At 49.1% G+C, this 18,507-nt stretch overlaps 2 protein-coding genes across 4 annotated transcripts in view; one reads left to right on the top strand and one right to left on the bottom strand.

The window, feature by feature from the left end:
• Rad9b (RAD9 checkpoint clamp component B) overlaps positions 1–4,273 on the top strand; it is a 30,569-nt gene extending 26,296 nt beyond the window's left edge. Inside the window, exons 11-13 of one of the 3 annotated variants that reach the window (XR_002377964.2) lie at positions 2,435–2,533; positions 2,952–3,049; positions 4,223–4,273. Coding sequence is in view for 2 of the 3 variants with exons in the window: in XM_021163037.2 (XP_021018696.2) it covers positions 2,435–2,533; positions 2,952–2,993 (141 nt within the window). In the remaining variant the exon portion in view is untranslated. Of the gene's footprint in view, positions 1–2,434; positions 2,909–2,951; positions 3,410–4,222 lie in introns of those variants that run through there. The other 2 variants (XM_021163037.2, XM_021163038.2) reach the window with 2 other exon arrangements.
• Positions 4,166–18,507, bottom strand: part of Pptc7 (PTC7 protein phosphatase homolog) — a 40,607-nt gene continuing 26,265 nt past the window's right edge. Inside the window, exons 3-6 of the mRNA XM_021163649.2 lie at positions 14,646–14,844; positions 11,211–11,334; positions 8,605–8,734; positions 4,166–7,654 (exon numbers count right to left, since the gene is read on the bottom strand). Of these exons, the coding sequence (XP_021019308.1) occupies positions 7,596–7,654; positions 8,605–8,734; positions 11,211–11,334; positions 14,646–14,844 (512 nt within the window). The 3' untranslated portion in view covers positions 4,166–7,595. The remainder of the gene's footprint in view (positions 7,655–8,604; positions 8,735–11,210; positions 11,335–14,645; positions 14,845–18,507) is intronic.

The raw sequence follows: 18,507 nt of genomic DNA, 5'->3' as shown, positions 1-18,507 counted from the left end.
GACCAGGCTGGCCTCGAACTCAGAAATCCGCCTACCTCTGCCTCTCGAGTGCTGGGATTAAAGGCGTGGGCCACCACGCCCGGCTGTTTACTTTTAAAATATTTTTATTTTCTGTGTTTGCCTGCATATACGTATGTGTGTCACGTGTGCACCTGGTGCACACATAGGTCAAGGGTTAGATCTTGAACTGGAGTTACTGATGGATGTAAACCCCTATGTGGCTGCTGGGAACCAAACCTGGATCCCCTGCAAGAGCAGCCCTTGCTCTTAACTGCAGAGTCATCTCTCCAGTTCCAGTTGTTTGCTTTTGAGGCAGGGTCTTTCTATGTAGCCCTGGCTGTCCTAGAATTCACTATGTAGTCTAAGCTGGCCTCGAACTCACAGATGCACCTGCTCCTTAGTTTGGGGATTAAAAATATTTTGTGTTTATGTATGCCTGCCACATGTGTGTAGTACCTAGAAATCAGGAGTCAGATCCCCTGGAATTGGAGTTAGAGGCAGTTGTGAGCCATCCATCTTGGGTGATGGCAACTGAACTCAGGTGGTAAGAGCTTTTAACTGCTGCAGCATGTCTTCACTCCTCCTCCTCATGGCTTTAATCTGCAGTCCTCTGATTGGGAGTGCAGTGGAAGCTCCTGGGAAGCAAACCTGGAAGAACAAGTAGCACCCACCAGCTGTGGCCTCAGCCCTGGCCCCGTCTCGTGCGCTCACTGGATGCAAAGATGTGCACAACTATACCTTACACTGGATTTCTTTTGTTGTTGGTGGTGGCTTTTTGGCCATGCAAAGCCTTTTTCCTTTACACAGTAAATTTTTTAAAATTTCAAATGATTTTTTGAGCTAATTAGAAGGCTCTTCCTACACCGGTTAAGAAATCCACCCTTTCCCTCCTATGTTTACTCGCTCTGCCATCAGGAGTCTCTCTTCATGCACGCTGTAAATTATGGTCTAACTTTGTTTTTGCAGCTACCCCAGAAGCCTTTACAATTATAGTCTGCCTTTGCCAGGGCTCTGGTGTCTCCCGTGCCATGTTTTAACATGGTATACTTGTGTCAGTCTCTGGACCTGCTCTGCTTGACTCTTCAGTGGCTTCCTTGTTCTCAGCCACTTTATCATTGGCTTTCTACAGACTTATCTTTTTCTACTGTGACCATTTACTTGTAAATAAACTTTAGTAACTTGCTGTTAGCCAGCCTAGGTAGACATCAGGAACAAGGGCAGGTGGCAAATAACACTCATCCAAAAGCAAAGTCAGCCAATACTCAAAACACCAAAATATTTTAGCCTGAATTCTGCAGCGTCAGAAGATGCCATGAAAATTACCGAGAGCTACTACTCAGGGCCAGACACCTGGATAAGAGGCTGCACTGTCACCTCTAGTCTCAGGACCTTGACCTTGCTCAAGGCCAGACTCCTAAAGAAGCAAGAGACTGCTTCCAGGTGAGCTCAAGGCAGCTGCTGCCCTTTAACAGGTGACCACAGATTTCACTACAAGAACAGCACACATGTGCTCTCCAGCTGCAGAGGTTAGAGTGTGAACCGGCTCTCTCAGGGCTAGATAGCAGACTGCTGCTTTGCTTGCTTCTTTCAGGTTACTGCCATGGCCAGAGTCTGGCACCTTCCTGCATTCTTAGGCTCATAAATTGCCTTCTTCTATATCTCCCAAGTCAGGTAGTCAAGTTTGTACCCTCCCTGACTGGCAACATCAGCTTTGCAACCTGATCCTATCTCTACCTACCTATGTGATGGCCGTTCTAGGGTTCGGTCCATGGTGATGGCTACTGTCCTGCTCACCGCAGCTAATCTGGGGTTAACTGCAGTGAGGGATCAGAGGCTGCAGAAGACATCTCTCCAACCTAGTGCATGTCTTCTGCTACAGGAGACTGCTTCAGGCACAGGACTCATTCTTGGGAAGGGCTGAGGTCAAAAGCTTGAGGTAAGGAGGAGGAGAAGGAGAAGAGTCTCAGCACAGACAGTTACTTCCCTATGTCAGAGAAGAGGCAGCAGCTGGAGAGGGCAGAGGACGAGACATCTAAGCATCAGCAACACTAAGGCTCCCCTTTAACACAGCAGCGGGGTGGGGTTAGGGGGTCATCAGCTTCAGCCTCTGAGGGCAGATATGGGATTGGGACAGGGGAGCCAGCTATTGATCCCCTTTGATTGAAGAGACCCATTGCCTCTCCCAGTCCTGTGGACATTTTTGTAGCTCCAGGAGAGGTCACAGTAGACTACCATTCACAAAGGTCCTGTCTTGGGCTTGTGACGGCAGAAGAGCTTTGGCCCTAGATGTGTTCAGCAGGTAATGGTGTCCACAATTCATCACTATCAAAGACAGTGGCAACACATGTCCACATTCTTAAAAGCACCAGCTGGAGCCTTCAGTGTGCAGGCTTTGTCTTGAGAATAAGCGACACTCTTTTGTTTTCCTTTCTAGTTTTCCTGCATGTTCTTTGGAGCTGTATCTTGTGAACAGCAAGAGCATGCCGGCCACCCTTTGGACAGCCTGGCAGTAGCGAGCGACAATGAGGAGGACGTGAGTGGCTGAGCACCCATGCTAACGCTCAGTGATAGCCGCGCTGGGCGCCTGGCTGCCTGAAGGCCAAGTGGAAATGGAGCAGACTGTCCCAGGATGCCCCAGACTATCAGTGTCACTAAAATCCATGTGCCACTCGGGGGACAGAGCTGGCAGCATAGGAATGAGCCATCAGGGTTTAGATGCCACTATTTACGCTGCTGCAGCCTTGACACGTCCTGTGCTGGTCCCTAAAGCAGACTTTCCTCGGCATGGGGCGAGGTGGGGCTTCTGTGCCCGACTGCAGACAGCAGGCATTCCAGTGTTTTCGATGGCCTGACAGGTTTTGTTCAGAGTAGAGAAAAGGTTGTGAATAAAGAAACACAGTTAACTTTTCATTTTGTGGTCATTTTATATATGATACAATTTTATTTCCCAGCCCTCAGCTGCTCTGCAGTGGGAGGCAGAAAGCATGCAGTGAAGTCGGTGTGAGTCATCGGCACACAGCAGCCCAAGCTCAGCCTAGAGAGGAACCAGGTAAGGTGGTGGGGGACAAATGCCTGCTCACTGCTCCTCTCAGGTCTAGCTGCTTACGTGCAGATTACGAGCGAACCTGGCACCAAATGCACTTATGTAACAGCTCATGGTGTAGGACGCTCTCACCAAACCTGTGTACAGTCGGTTACAGGCGACAAAAGGAGCCTCTCAGGAACATGTGCTTGCTGAGTCCTTGGAAAAGCACCAACCTGTACGGAAGCATCAACCCGGCAGGACTCAGTGCTGCCCACGTGCATTAGCTGCTTCAGAAGTGAGAGCAGCGTTCTAGCTGAAACCAGAGGGCCTGGGTTCTTGTAGCTTAGCAGTGAGTCACAGCTACCCACGGGAACCTAATAAAAACCCAACTCCATCCGAAAATGTTCCTCTGTGAATGAAAATGGGCTCCAAGAAGCTTTTTGTGGAAGCTGGCAATGCCCACCTATCTCAGCCTTGTCCTCTGTCGTAGGCTGAAGATTTAGGAGTCTCATGTTTACACTGATAACTGGATTTCAGACATTCTTACCGGGCACAGATGGCTGCAGAGCTACTCTGTAGGTCTCCCTGCCGAGGACAAGGCCTGGGCTCACACACTGATGCAGCTCCCAAGCACCTAGGTCAGCAGCAGCCTGGCTGCAGCACCAGTCTGCCCAAGACAGTGACACTGTGACACTAGATGCACCCAGGGCTTTGTACTTCCAGTGGAGCACAAGGTGTGTGTGTGTGTGTGTGTGTGTGTGTGTGTGTGGTGCTGGGATGGAATCCAGGGCCTTGCACATCCTAGCATAGTGCTCTGCTACCGACCTCCTCCTTCCAGCAGTGTTTTTGGTAGCTTCTTCACTCAGTATTGTCTGGAAGGCGCAACACCCCAGCTACAAAACCCTCTATTTTACACTCAATTGTCAGTCCGTTTTGGTGAATTTCTGAGGAAGGTAAGTAGCTGTTGATAACTCGCCATTCCGGTCTGTGCTCAAACAGTAAAGCACAACAGACACAGCTCTGAGGTGCTGGCTCACTGCCAGGCAGACCAAGAATCTGGGAGCTGAGGATGGGATAAGACAATGAATGCTGAGTGTGGGTGGCTTGGTTCCTGTCCATTCAAACCAAAGGAGTGGCAAATAGTATAAATACTATATTTATTAAATATCTTTACAGTTTATTTAAATGTATTTACAGAACTATTCCTGCATAAGTTATATTTCCGACATGGATTCAGGTCATTGCCTCAGGTAGGACGCACGATGATAGTCTCGACAGCAAAGGCAGCTCATCAGCACACAGACTCAGACTTGCTCGCCGTTTACTCATCGTTGCCACAGACTACCTACTAACAGCTATGTTTTCACATGGACACTGCTTTATTGAGAAGTTCAATTTTGTGATAAATTTACTTTTTTGAAAGAAATAGAATCCAAATGTCTTCTGTTTCATATTATGTTGTTTTATGTTTTTCTTTTCTTTCTTTCTTTCTTTTTTTTTTTTTTTTTTTTTTTTTTTTTTTTTTTTTTTTTTGCTATTGCAATTTTTTTAAAATGTAAAACTGTGACAGTCTCCAGGAAAGTGAGTGTTACAACTTTGCCAAAGAGAGCTGCTGTACAGTGACACAGAGCCATGAACCTACTCAGACACGTGCAGCCTCAGCCAATCCCGCCAGCCGCCACCAAACCACTCCTGCCCTGTTTCTATCTGCTGGCTACTCTATCCAGAACAAAGGCAATGGCAGTGGCAGAGGGCACTCTCCTGCCTCGGAGCTTATACCCAGTCTCTACTCCAGACCCAGCCCAACCCAGACACACACCTGGAATGGATTCTCTGTGAGTGAGTAGCCAAGCACGCAGATAACTCAGGATACGTGACTTGTTCCCCTCACTTCTCTCTGTTTGTAAGACTCTAGCTACTTCATCTTCACTTGATAATTTTATACTTTTTGTGCGCAGGCAGCTTAAGTTCATAGGAAGAAATAAGGTTCTGATATGTTTAGAGTGCACATTTTTAAAACAGAACAAAATAAAAATTTCAAGCATGTGATAAAAATAGTGATTTTTTTTATAATACAGTATTGCTTTATAAATATAGATGGAAAAGCTATAAACTTTACTGGTCTTTGGTGCATCCAGAGGGATAAATAATTTGCCATTTGTAAATTAAAACCCAAATTTTCTCTTTTGTTATAAAAGTTCACTCTGTGAGACAAATATGAGTGCTTACATTGCTTGATTTAAAATACAACGCACGCGCACACCAGGTTCCAGATCAGACCTGGCGAGGGGTATGTGATGGAGCCCCTGGCCTCAGTGAGTGTGAGCAGCGCTTGCTCTGCCTGACCTCTTGACAGTTATAAAATTAAGTGTGTAACAAAAAGGACAGGGAGAAGCAAATGGAATATACGATGTCACCAGTCCACACGCCAGGCCTGAGGAGCTGTCACTGAATCCTGACGCCTGCCTTGTGGTTTTCAGTTTACTAGAACAGCCATACTGCCTGTCTGTTTCTTACAATCACTGCTCAGAAAAGTGAGTTGACTAAAAGTAAGTTGTATAAAACACACCAATCTACTTTTACAAACATTGGTTGATGGGCTAAATGAGAGCAGAAAAAAGCCAGTGACTTGACCAGCTCTGCTCTTAGCAGGAATTAAATGTCGGCATTGGAAAATTAATGCAAAATATACCCAGATTGTAAGGCTACAGCACCTCTGACCAAGAGCTAATTACAAACCACACAGAAGAGCTGAAGTACTCAGTCCTAGCGTCACACACCCCATCTGGATGCAACCTTACTGTTTCAAACACAGACACTGCAAAGAGGTTGTGCAAAATAAATACCCACCACGTGCCCCTCACGCCCCAGGATCAACAGAGTGCGACATCTCCTTATCCAGTCTCCCTCCATACCCGGCCCCTGTATCTCCTCACCAGAGAACTAACTCAGTGTTGTCAGGTTAGGGGAGTTAAGGCATTCTGACATGTAATTAAAGGTGATTCAAAACAGGAATCTAACATTATGCCAATTTAGGAATAGTAGATAAATTACTGAACAGCTTACAAATGAGTAACTCATTCTCATGAATGAATGCCTGTTACAAGCATGATGCACTGAGAGCACTGACATGTACATGGTACATGGTAAACACTTTAAATAAAACAGAGACAGCTACTCAAATACACAAACGCACAGACAGACAAAACCTTTTAAAAACAAGTTGAGGTAACCTCAAACACAAGTTCAATGCAGTAACCAGGGAGCCAGTGTCTCCTGCAGAGGAAGGGCTGCGCGGCTGCTCACACCATCTTCACACCAGCGTCATCTGACTTGCACAGAAACACGGCTTTAACTTAAGGGTTTCTAAGTATATACGGCTTTTCTACCACCAAGTTAATGAAGGAAAAGAACGGACCCAAAAATATATATATATCTTTACAGCAGTCAATTGTACATAAACCTTAAAAATAAGTTTGCGCTCGCAGGTAATGGGGAAATCTGAGAAGGAACGTTACCTACTGCAAATGGCTATTGGAACTGTAAACATTAAGCTGGACTCAGGGCCCCACACTCAGCTGTGGTCACTGTGAATGTCAGGTCACCACTAGCTTTCCTGTGGGCTCTGGGAGCTGCAGCCACCACACCATCACCTTGAGGACACAGCGCAGGTGGGGCATGCTCTAAGGGTGGGAGGCTCCTGAGGGAAGGAGCAGGCTGTCCACAGCCAACCCCATCCCAAGCTGCAGCTGCACACTCTGGCCCCGGAAGGCCCGTGGCATCTTACAGGCAGCACGGACGACTTCAGCTACAGCATTTGATTCCCAGGCTTTGAGGAGTTCTGAAATTTTGCGTGGTATTTCCATTACTAGATTTTGGTAAGGAGTCTCCTTCCCCTGTCCCTCTCTTGTGGGCCAGGCCTCTAGCCTGTGACCTGGACAAATCAACAGACTGCCACAGCTGCAGTCACAGGGGCACAATTAAGCATCTTTTAAAAAGCACAAAATATCTGCATCCATAGAACAAAAATTTTCTTCCCATTGTGACCAAACCCATCCGCTGCTGGGGTTGGGATGTCATGACCCAGCACAGGATAGAGCAGGACTGTGGGCTCCTGGCAAACAGAAAACACAAAGCCACAGCAGTCCTCACAGAGCCTGCGCCTGGGGGACACAAGGCTTCTCCTGGGATGATCTGTGTGTTTTTTGGCCGAGGTGCCGCTATTTACTACTTGTTGAATGTTAACATCCCTTTAACACACTGACATTTTGAGTTCACTTTACCAACATTACTTCTTTTCAAAACTTCAACTGCTTTTGAAAAGTAAAAGACTTTGAAAACCTCCAGGAGAAGGGAGAGGTCACCTCGCTTCTTCTCTCAGCGGGCCACTAGCGGGTGACAGCAGTGGTTCTCAACAAGGATCTTGATGGGTCTCAAACATGGGCCAGAGCATCCATCATTGGCCACTGAGATCAGTGGCAAAGAAATGTGGTCCTGCCAGCAGGATCAGCACATGTGGCAGGGAGAAGTCGGGAGACAGGGGAAAGGCAGGGGTCACCAGTGTGGCCCATCAGTCCGTGTACTCCGCCACTATTGAGAGGAGGACAGTGATGTCATCTGGCTTTCCACCTAAAACACAGATGACACTTATCAGTGTGCTTGAAGAAAAAGTCAATCATAGATGTGGCTCACGTAAGCACCGAAGACAAGAGCTCTGTGGGTTTGCTCTGCTGATGCGAGCTCCAGTGTGGGGAGGATCAGGAATTCAACGTCACACTCAGCTACAGAGAGTTTAAACTGAGCCAGTGTTACCCGATGCCATCTCCCAAAGCTACAGTAAACAAGGCCCAGTTATACAGCACCAAGGCCAGGCCCTGGCGGTGCAGCCTACAAGCTCTGTACTTGATGGGCCGAGGCAGGAGGGTCAGCACATACTTGAGTTGTCTACAACCTTGTGATTTAACTGAAGCTTAAACCCACCCTGCCGCTTTCCTACTCGGGGGACCACAGGGTCGGCCCACAGCATCACACGAATGAGTGCAGGATGGCTACAGCCCAGCATTCACATACCGCACTGGCCTAATTTGGACAAACATGTCCAGTGTTTGGAAACTCAGAATAGCCTGTATTCTAATCTGCCAAGAAGCTATGGCATGTGCTTTCCTCTGTTTTAACATTTCCTCAGCCCAGATGTGCTCAGCACATCATAATATTACCCGAGCAAACGCTGGGCAGCCCCACACAGTTCTGATGCCAACATCATCCAGCCAGGATGGGCCTGATCCCCCAGTCACACCAGGAAGTAGACCAATGGCAGGGTCGTACAACTTCCCTCTGCTGACTGCTGCAGCAGTTTGGACTCAGCCACTCAGGAGGCAGAACTTAGCTGCTGGGGATGTGGACCTGGGTAAGCAGGGCACTGTGGAGTACAGGGCTTCAGGTTCCACGCTCTCTCAGCCAGGCAAGGTCGGTTCTGAAGGGCGCCTCAGGGAAATGAGCGGCCACCCTCCGACCTTGCTGAGAGGACACACACCTACACATTTTCATCCAGAGCTCAGAACCTTCCAGAGAATGCTTACCTCTCACATTTAATCCATTGTCACATGCAAACTGTGCAAAAGGTGACATATAATTTGGGTCATAGGCCAGCTCATGCGCTTGCTCAGCAATGCTTCTTGCAGTCCGCTGTATACTCTCATAATTTGAATTCTAAAATGAAGGACGGAGTTATTTTTACCACGGTGCCTCATGTGAGTTCTGCATAAGAACACTTGGTGCAGGCAGCACTGTAGGCAGCTGCCACGCACACTCCAGTAAAAGTCTGCTTGACAGGCTGAGAAGCCTGGAAGCACTCACGGAGGAAAAGAGTTTCATGGAAACTCACCTCCTGGAGCTCTGGCATTCTCATTAACCCATATACTCATACCCTATCCCCGCGTTAGTCTGGTATATGGATCCACGTGCTCTCTTTTAGCATTATATTATTATAAGTGCCTTTTAAGATTGAATTCTGACATAACCAGAGCCTTTGCCAGTGTTCCAAGGTCCCAGAAGCTTGGAATCTGGCAGGAATGCAGTAAGGAAGTTACCTATTCAGTAACTAATTAAGCATTACAAAAGACAGAGCCAGCAGCTCAGAGCTGGTCTGCAAAGTATTTACTAATAAGGACAGCAGCAAACCCATGTAAGGGAATACCATAATAGAGCTAGGGAATCCCACCGAGACAGAGATCTTCTCCACAGCTACGTATAGCAAGCGTCATATTAGAAGCAAGTTGGTGAATTCTTCTGAAGACCCGGGAAATAGGGGTGTTGTGGTATTGCAGTATCCATGAGAAGGTCTGCTAGAGCAGAACCCCTGGTGGTAGGCTTAACAGTAGACTAGTTTACACCTGGCTCCCTTCATAGTGGCAGCAGCCTGGTCCCCGCCTTCTTTTGATGTATACATTCCTTTTGTATTGTGTCACTGTAACTTGGTGGATTATATCTTGCCTGGTTTCTTGTTATTCTTCGGTATAAAAAGTTTGATGCTCCACCTGACAAAATACATTCAGATTCTACACAATCTGTTGGTCTGTCTGACTCCTTGCCCATCTGCACCCAGAGACCCATTCCACGCAGACAAAGGGACCCAGAGGGTCTGTGGCAGGCAGCACACTCACCTGAACACTCCCCCAGCACTTAGGTTTATCCAGTGAGAAAAGACATGGAGACAGTGCTACGGGGACCAAGCCCGTCAGATCATGGCCCTGCCTGAGCCTTTGGTTGAAATGGCTCCACATTTTTAATTAAGATTTTCACATTTGGTCTTCCATTTGAAAAATCTGAGGTATTCTTGCTAAAATGGGATGGTCTGAAAAGGAGGGTTTGGGCCACATTTTCATGGTGCCTCAGAAGTCCCCATGTTTGAGAAGACACTTAGCTAGCCATATTGCTTTTTTCAAGTAAGAGGTGTCCTGGTGCTGGCTATGTTGAGACTGGCCTGCAGGCTTTGTATGCCACAGCAGACTCTTGCTTTGCTGTGCGTTCTCTGACCATGCCCTGTCCTAGCCGCTTCCACTTCCTCATCTATAAAATGGGCGCTGGAGGACAAGCCTCTGCTCAGCCCTGACTTCAAAGGTTCTAAGTCTTTCAGTCTAAATGTCAACCAGCAGAGGCTAGGACGGCTGGAGGCATGGCTCCAGAGATCAACAGTACTGGTGTTCTTGCAGAGGACCCAGGTTTGGTTCCTAGCATCCACAAGACTGTTCACATCGGTTCCAGGGGATCCAACACTCTCTTCTTGCCTCCATAGGCACTAGGCAAACACTCATACACATAAGATTTTTAAAAAGCAAAGTTCATAAAGAAAATGAAAAGCCAACAGGTCTGTGCGTCTAGGCCACCTCCTCACAGGGGCCTTCCCTAGCCAATCTAAGATAGCAGTCCCCTTTATTTCTAACCCTGCTCACTTGCCAGCAGCCTATATTGTGTATCCATCTTCTCCCCAGCTGTTCTCCTCTGGACTGGAAGCCCTGGAGGGTGGGCCTAAGTGCTTTCTGCTGATGGCTGTCAGCACACAGTGCCCCAGTACAAGCAGCCACCACAGGGCAGGCGTGGTGTTAGGACTTCCTTCTCATGGTGTTGGTTACTCTTCCCTGCCACCTGAAGGGGAAGACTTTTTCTTCTTCCCAGTTCACAGGCAAGGAGGCACTGCTTGGACAGTAGAAGAAACACCCCAAGCCAGAATGGCAAGGTGCCAGAGAAGAAAGCCAGGTCTGCCAGCCAGAACTTTCTCTGGGCTAGGAGAATGAAAGCCCAGCTTCTGGTCCTGCCACTTTTTGTAGTAGAGGCCAAACTCTCCCTCAGCGATGGCTCTAGTCAACACCCACACTCCTTGCTGCCTGGTCTCACTCCTGACCTCCCAGCCTCAGCAGCTGCAGGGTGTGTGGTGACAGGAAAAGGAGAGAGGCATAAGCAGGTGCATAAGATACGAGGAAACAAAGCGCTCCCAACTTCCCCGGACCACCCTACGAGGAGGGCTGAGCCAAGGGTGCCCCCAGTTCTCCTCTAATGTTCCCAATTGTAATCACCTGGGATAGTGTACCCATCATTCTGTGAAGTTCAAAAAGCAGTCTTTTCCAAACCAACACAGGGAAAGGGCACTGGGCAGAGCGGCAGCTCCCAGGGCCTCCAGGCTCCTTACCTTCAGTTTTTTCAGCTCCTGGAGGATCATGTAATCAGGCATGTTGTCAAAGAGCCCATCTGTTGCTGTCAGGATGATATCTCCTAACTGGACATCGAAAGATGTGCTATCAGCAGCATCGGGGCTATGGCAAGGACAGAGGAGGAACAGCAAGGTGAAGGAAGCCCTGCAGGTATGTGCCAAAGGCCCTGCTACCTGCATTTTACAATGTCAGGAGCCTTTAAATATGGCCTCAACTAAGGAAGCTGGGCTAGCGAGCAAGTCAGCAGACAAGGGGAAGACCAGCAAGCCTGCTCACTTGAGTTTTCCCATCCTAAGCGCCCACAAGTGAGAGAACTGACTGCCATCCGTGTCCTGTGACCTCCACACTCCTGCTGGGGCATTAACCCCGCCTCACAACATGAAGTCATACCAAAATGTCAATCCTGAGAAAACTAGCTGAGAAACACAGCATCATCTGTATGTTTCAAAGGCTAAAGCTGAGTCCAAGCCAAGAGACCAGTCCCGCATGGCACATGGATCAAGAGGAAGGCTCTCCTGAGGCAGGTCCAGCCTCCACTATGTGCAAGCAAGTGTTCCTGTCCAGTCTGCAGTCTCTGATCCCAGCCCCTCCCACCCACACCACTACACCCCTTCTGGCTCTCAGGAGGCTCACTGCCCCACAGAGAACATGAGCACCCAGAGAGGCTCTAGCACAGTTAAGGACTGTGTATCTCCCACCCTGTTCAAGTGTGCCTGACATGGAATGCTTCAAGAAACTAGCTAATTGGCATACTGCAATCAGAATAACCCTCTGAAGTGAGAGAAAATCTGTAATATGTTAAATAGAAAAGGCAGGTGTATGTGGTGGATACAACTACTTCTGTAAAGAGGGGCAGACACACTTGGAGATTTCTAAGCTCAGTGCATCCATCAATCTGGAGAGAGAAGCTAGCCCAAGAGCCTCCTGGAGAACATGGGGCTACACCAGGAGCAGGAGGACGGTTGCTTGCCCTTTTTTATAAATTTATTTATTATTAAATGTAAGTACACTGTAGTTGTCTTCAGCCACACCAGAAGAGGGCATCAGATCTCATTACGGATGGTTGTGAGCCACCATGTGGTTGCTGGGAATTGAACTCAGAACCTTCGGAAGAGCAGTCAGTGCTCTTAACCTCTGAGCCATCTCGCCTTTTGTTTTTTTGGTACAACTTTTCTGTTTTAGAGAGAAGGTCTCAACTTGTAGCTCAGGCTGGACTTGAACTCATAATTCTCCTGCCTCAGCCTCCTAGGTGCTGGGATGACAGGTGTGTGCCATTATGCCCAAGCTGGGTTCAACTTTTAAAGAATGAGATGGCAGGTATTTTTTTCTGACAAAGCCTAAAGGAAACAGATCTAACTTGGGGGACACGCAGGCAGGAGTTCACAGCCCTGTGAGGCTGGCTCTCAGTCTCTCCTGAAGGCCACCTTTACTGTTTCCCAGCCTGAAAAGGCAGACAGAGGAGACACCTAATCGTCCACCTGACCCTGTGGTTAGGAATAACAGAAGCAAGACCTTAGACACCGACCAAGAGAGGCCAGAGCCAAAGCACCCCAGACTTACCAGAAACCCCACACTTGTATACTAAGTGCTGAGACAGAAAACACATGGAAGAAAACACAAAGTAAGCCTTGTACACGCCTGGGGATCTACACAGTGCACCGAGCAAACGCCTGGCTCAGCTCTGCATGGCCGGCGAGGGAAGGAGGCAGCTCACATCTAAAGATAAGAGCGACAACTAAGAACACGCAGCAGGAAGAGAAAACCACCATCGTACTAGTGGGCACTGGGCTAGTTCCTTCTGCAAAACTCCAGTCAGCATGCAGGGCTCTGGCCTGCGTCCTTACAAGCGCACCGGGTTCTGGAAGTGCAGATTAAAGACCAGGCTGGCACAGGGCTGTTTTATGCTGAGGTTTTCCTTTCCACGAGTGGCCTTTGCCATTCCGCCTGTGAGAGCCTCCCTCCCATTGGACAGCCCGTGCTCTGCTAACACTCCCACCCACGAGCTTGGTGTCCCGCCAGCTGCAGCTCTGCCCATTCTGACTGAACACACTGTGCCGCTGGAAACTCTCGACCACACTGAAACACGAGCTGGAGTCACATGCTGGTGAGCTGGGCTCCACGGGCTGCTACCTCCACCTCACGGCAGGGCAGCAGACTGTGCCGCTAGCCTGCCTGTCCCAAATCTTGCCTGCGGATCTGGTACTCAGAGGCCAAAACAGGCAGCAGCCAGTGTGGAAAAGGAAGCACCTTGACCCAGAGGCTGTCAGCTGAGGCTGTCATTCCAAATGGCTATGGCTACCATGTGTGTATTACAGCACACTTGACAACACAAGAGTGGGTTCAGTGAGATGGCTCAGGGATGGCACCTGCTGCCAAACCTGACACTGGGAACCCACATGATAGAAGAGAACTGACCTGCACACCTGTGCCAGGACACACACACTACCTCCACCTCATACACAAGATAAATAAGTATTTTAGTCACACAGTCCATGTGTGATCAGATGTTCTTCCATCTAAGGCACTCAGCAGACCCGAAAGCTCAAAGCACCCCCCTCTCTCAGCAGCAGCCTTCTAGGTTTTTTTAACACTGAGTCTTTCTATATATAGCCCAGGCTGGCCTCAAACTGGTAATCCTCCTGCCTTAGCCTCCTGAATACAGGGATTACAGGTACAAGCCCCATGCCTACCTAGCAAGCAGATTATTTAAATGGACAACACCAAATACCTAATTATATAATATCCTTGTTCCAGAATCAAAGGTGGCAGAAATACCTGTTCTATGTTAGTTTGGCCTTGAGATCTGGTTCACTAGGAAGTAATAGGTAGAAAGAAAAATATAAGCAAGAAGAGCATTTACTGCGGGCCTCTTCACTGAAGAACCCCAGCTCAGGCGTCGCCAGTAAGCAGATGCTGCCCCTGGAAGGTAGCTCAACGAAGTGTGGTCTGAGCCTAACCTCACTAGAGTCTAAGAAAGGAACACACTGAAAATTAATTATAAAGTGTTCCAGTTGTTTTGAAAGGTTCCTGGAAGTTTAAAATTAAACTAAGAGACATTAGCAATCATCAAGAAAAAGAGAACACCTTAGTGACCCCATTAGGGACGGAGGCAGGTCTGGGCACTTCTCTTCTGTTGGGAGCATGTGTGAGAAGGACCTCTGAGTGGGAAGTTATTCTGACAAGTAAGGCGGCCATCAGCCAGTGTGCGGCTGCCCGAGGACTGGACTGACAGAAGGCAGACTGGCCTGCGCACAACGCTTCCAGCTGACTGTGTCGGAGCACCTTGGCTTGGCTGGGATACCCACTTATTCTAAGTCCCTTGCAAAGGCCTCACAAACTGGTCCTGTAGACAGCAGTGTCTCAGGAAAGAGGACAGGAGGGAGGGACGGGTGAGGCACCTCCTGCTTGCTTACCTGTCGCTCAGGACGACCCCCTCGGCCTCAGGAGGGGCGATGGAGAGCTGGAATGGAGTGTTGAAGTAGTGCTGCTGCTCGTCAGACCGGTGCACAACCTCGCCGCCCCGGACCACCAGGAAGCCCGAGTCACCCAGGTTCGCTGTGTGCAAGCGGTGGCTACTTCTGTCCAGCACCACGATGCAGGCTGTGCTGCTACCTACAAACAACATGGGCATCCGCTCACTGTCTCCCCCGGGCTGCTGCCCGTCAGCACTCAGCTCCAGCCAGGTTTGCCCCACACCCGAGAACCCTGAGGTGCTGACGACAAGGGTTGCGGGAGCGCGGTAAACAATGTGCATGGTGTTCTTCCTCCTGTAGACACGAGTGCCAGGCCCCACAGCAGGTTACTGGGTCTTACTACTTAGTCGTTGGAACACGGTTCCTGCAGCCGACACTTCACTAAACTTGCTGACATTTCAGACAGGGACATACCCAACCTCCAAAACCAGGCTGCCCTCTGCTGCAGCCATGAAGCACTTTCTGGAGACGGATGATGATGAGGCTGCAGGACCAATTTTCCAAAGTGGCTCAAAGATCAACCTGTTCACTTTCCAGAGACTGGTGCACAGGAGGACAAGCCCCACCTTGCCAGCAGCCAGTAAGCACTGTGTGCAACCACTGCTGTACAAGACCCACAGTCTCCGGCCTGGCTGACTGCAGCAAAAACTACACCTGCCTCCACCAGAAGAACACACAGCTCACCGAGAAACAAATGGAGCATGCCCAAGTATGGCCTGCAGCAGCCAGTCCTCTGAGATTGTTAACAAGAAGCGTAAGAAGATGACACAGGCGACCTGTGACTCTTACTCTGAGAGTCACACAGCCCTGAAAACTACATATTGTCACCTAGCAGGTCTCCCTGAAGGAAGCCATGTGAGAAGACCGTAAGAGATGCCAAGTCAGACTGAAAGATAAAACCCCTGGTTAGGAGCCAGAGACCCAGAGTGAGCTACACGGCTCTGACGGTGCCACTGGGGCAAGGGCTTTGCTGGCACGAACGCAGTCCTGCACCCAGTCTCCGAAACAGCCTAGCAGTGTCACACATTCAGCAGCATGATCTGAAGCCCAGGGCCCGGCCACTCTGATGCTCTACACTCCAGCTCTGTGCTTAGCTTCCTCGTTCACAGCAACAGGACTAAGAGTAAACGCCTCACAGAGAGAGTCATGAGGAGAAAGCCAGTTAAGTCATGGCAAACACTTAAAGTGGGCTCTCCAGTGCGAGCCACTAGGCAAGCGTGTTAGAGAACACACTTGGCAAGAGAAAATGAGTGAAATAAGGAGATTAAAGCTAGTCTTGGGGGACTGTAAAGACGACTCAGTGGTTAAGAGGTCTTCCAGATTGCTCTTCCAGAGGTCCTGAGCTCAGTTCCCAGCAACCTCATGGTGGCTCACAACCACCTCTAACTCCAGTTCTAACCTTCTCTGGCATCTGTGGACATGCATACACTCAGGCACACACATATATGCATACGGTAGATAAATAAATGTATTGTTAAGAAAGTATTGACTTGAGCTGTCATCCAGCTGCCTGAGTGCACCCTGAGCATGCACCGCATCCTGAGCTCACTCCTTAGCATCACGCAAAGCACATGGAGTAGTTGGTCCACAACTGGGAACCCAGTACTCAGGACATGAAGGCAGGAGGCTGAGAAACTCAAGGTCACCCCAGCCACACTGAGTCTGAGGCCAGCTGAGGCCTCTGAGACGCTGTCTCTTTAAAAAAGAAAAGAAAAAAGCTAAAGCAAGCAGACTGTGGAAACACTCAGTTAATCCCAGGGCACTGCTTTCCAGCTGCGCATCACGAGCAGGCCTCTCAGCCTCTCTGGGCCGTGCTTCGTCCAGCCAGCTGTGGAGAGAGTTCTTATGCACCTGCTTTATCCAGGGTAGAGGCAGAGCACACTCAAAACCACAAGCCCTCCCCTGTGCAGACACAGGAGGGACACAGAGGTGCAGCGACTACAGTCACCAGTTTCTCAGTGGGATTCCAATATTTCCTATCTTGTCCCAGTGAAAAGACATAATTTGGGCTGGAGAGATGGCTCAGCAGTTAAGAGCACTGGCTACTCTTCCAGAGGTCCCGAGTTCAATTCCCAGCAACCACATGGTGGCTCACAACCACCTGTAATGGGAGCCGAGAGCCGATGCCCTCTTCTGGTGTGTCTGAAGACGGACTCAATGTACTCATATAAATAAAATAAATAAACCTTTGAGAGAGAGAGAGAGGGAGAGGGAGAGGGAGAGGGAGAGGGAAAGGGAGAGGAAGGAAAGGCCCACTTTAATGTAAAGACTCAATGTAAGCACCTCTCATCAGTACTGTCCAGCAGTTTGGCTTCCTTATACTCTGAGGCGGACTGGTGCCTACGAAAGGGAAAATGTGGGTGCTGTGCCTGTCAGGGGCGCTGCCAGAACCTGCTCTATGGCTTGCTGTGCAGTCAGCTCTCCTTCCTAAAAGCCTCCAGCTACTCAACGTTACAAAACGGCCACACAAAAGATCTTCTGGGAGCTGATGAAATTAAATCCTGAGCCTGAGAAAGGCCAGAGCCTTGGAGCTCCTCCTCAGGAAACACCCGATGACTCACGGTGAAAACCTCAAGCCACCATTTCATGCCCCCGCAGAATCAAAATGGTCCTTGTGAAAGCCCCCGTGGGGCTTTCATAGCCAGAGCAGGAACAATGAAGGGAGGCACACACAGCCTGCCGGCTTCCACTCCTCCCCTCCCCTCCCCTCCCCTCCCCTCCCCAGGTGACCCCAGCACCCGTGTGAAGATGAGGGTCGGATGCTCAGATGACCGATCCACGTCCGCAGGTGGCTGAGAACTCTCTCAGGTTAGAGTGTAATTATTTTTCGCACCCAGCCAAACAACCTTATTAGGTCTGACACCTCAGCGTCCTTTCTCCTGTGGGGCTGCCACTGAAGGCACCGTGCATGCTCGAGCCCTGCTCTACAGACCCTTTTTTTTTTTTTTTGGTCTTTTCGAGACAGGGTTTCTCTGTAAAGCCCTGGCTGTCCTTGAACTCAGAAATTCACCTGCCTCTGCCTCCTGAGTGCTGCTCAGTGGGGTTAAAGGTGTGTGCCACCAGGCCCGGCTCTTTTTTTTTTTTTTTTTTTAAAGGCAAGGACTCATTGTGTAGCCCTGACTGGCCTGAAACTTTCTCTGTAGGCCAGGCTGGTCTCGGACTCAGAGATCCACCTGCTTCTACTGCCCAAATGCTGGAATTAAAAGGTACCATGACAGCAACCCTTTGGATTCTTAAGAACTTACTAATGTATTTAAGGGTTTCTGAGGACACTTATGTCAACAATAAAGGCTTACCTTCTAGAGTATTTTTTGCTTTGTAAACTTTTTAACACTTGCTGATTAGAAAGCAAAGACAAGCTGGGGAGATGTCTCAGTGGTTAAGAGCACCTTAGCTCTTCCAGAGGAATGGAGTTTCATCCCCAGGACCCACATGGAGTGGCTCCCAACACCTGTGTCCCTCCAGCTCCAAGGGATCCAGCATCTTCCCCTAGACGCCACAAGCATGCAGACATAGGACAGTCACTAAAAGTAATAAAAGACCCTTAAAGTAAAGCACATTCTAACCACTGTGTTTACAGTTATACCCAACTAGGGTTCTGTAGATCAGTCTGCCAGATCTGCTCCAATTTAGTTGCAAACGCTGTGGAGGGGTGTGGGTTAGGTCAGGGAGGTCGGTGTGCACCAAATATGGTGACAAAGGATCGTTTCAGTGGGCTTTAGAAGCGACAATAATCCCAGCATTATAAGTAAATCTCAATTATGTCCTTAAATTTACTATCTCTGTTACCTTGGGTAAATGG

This window comes from Mus caroli, chromosome 5 (assembly GCF_900094665.2).
Source record: "Mus caroli chromosome 5, CAROLI_EIJ_v1.1, whole genome shotgun sequence".
Lineage (NCBI taxonomy): Eukaryota > Metazoa > Chordata > Mammalia > Rodentia > Muridae > Mus > Mus caroli.
The sequence above is the reverse complement of the archived record's forward strand: the minus strand, read 5'-3'. Positions and strand labels throughout refer to the sequence as shown.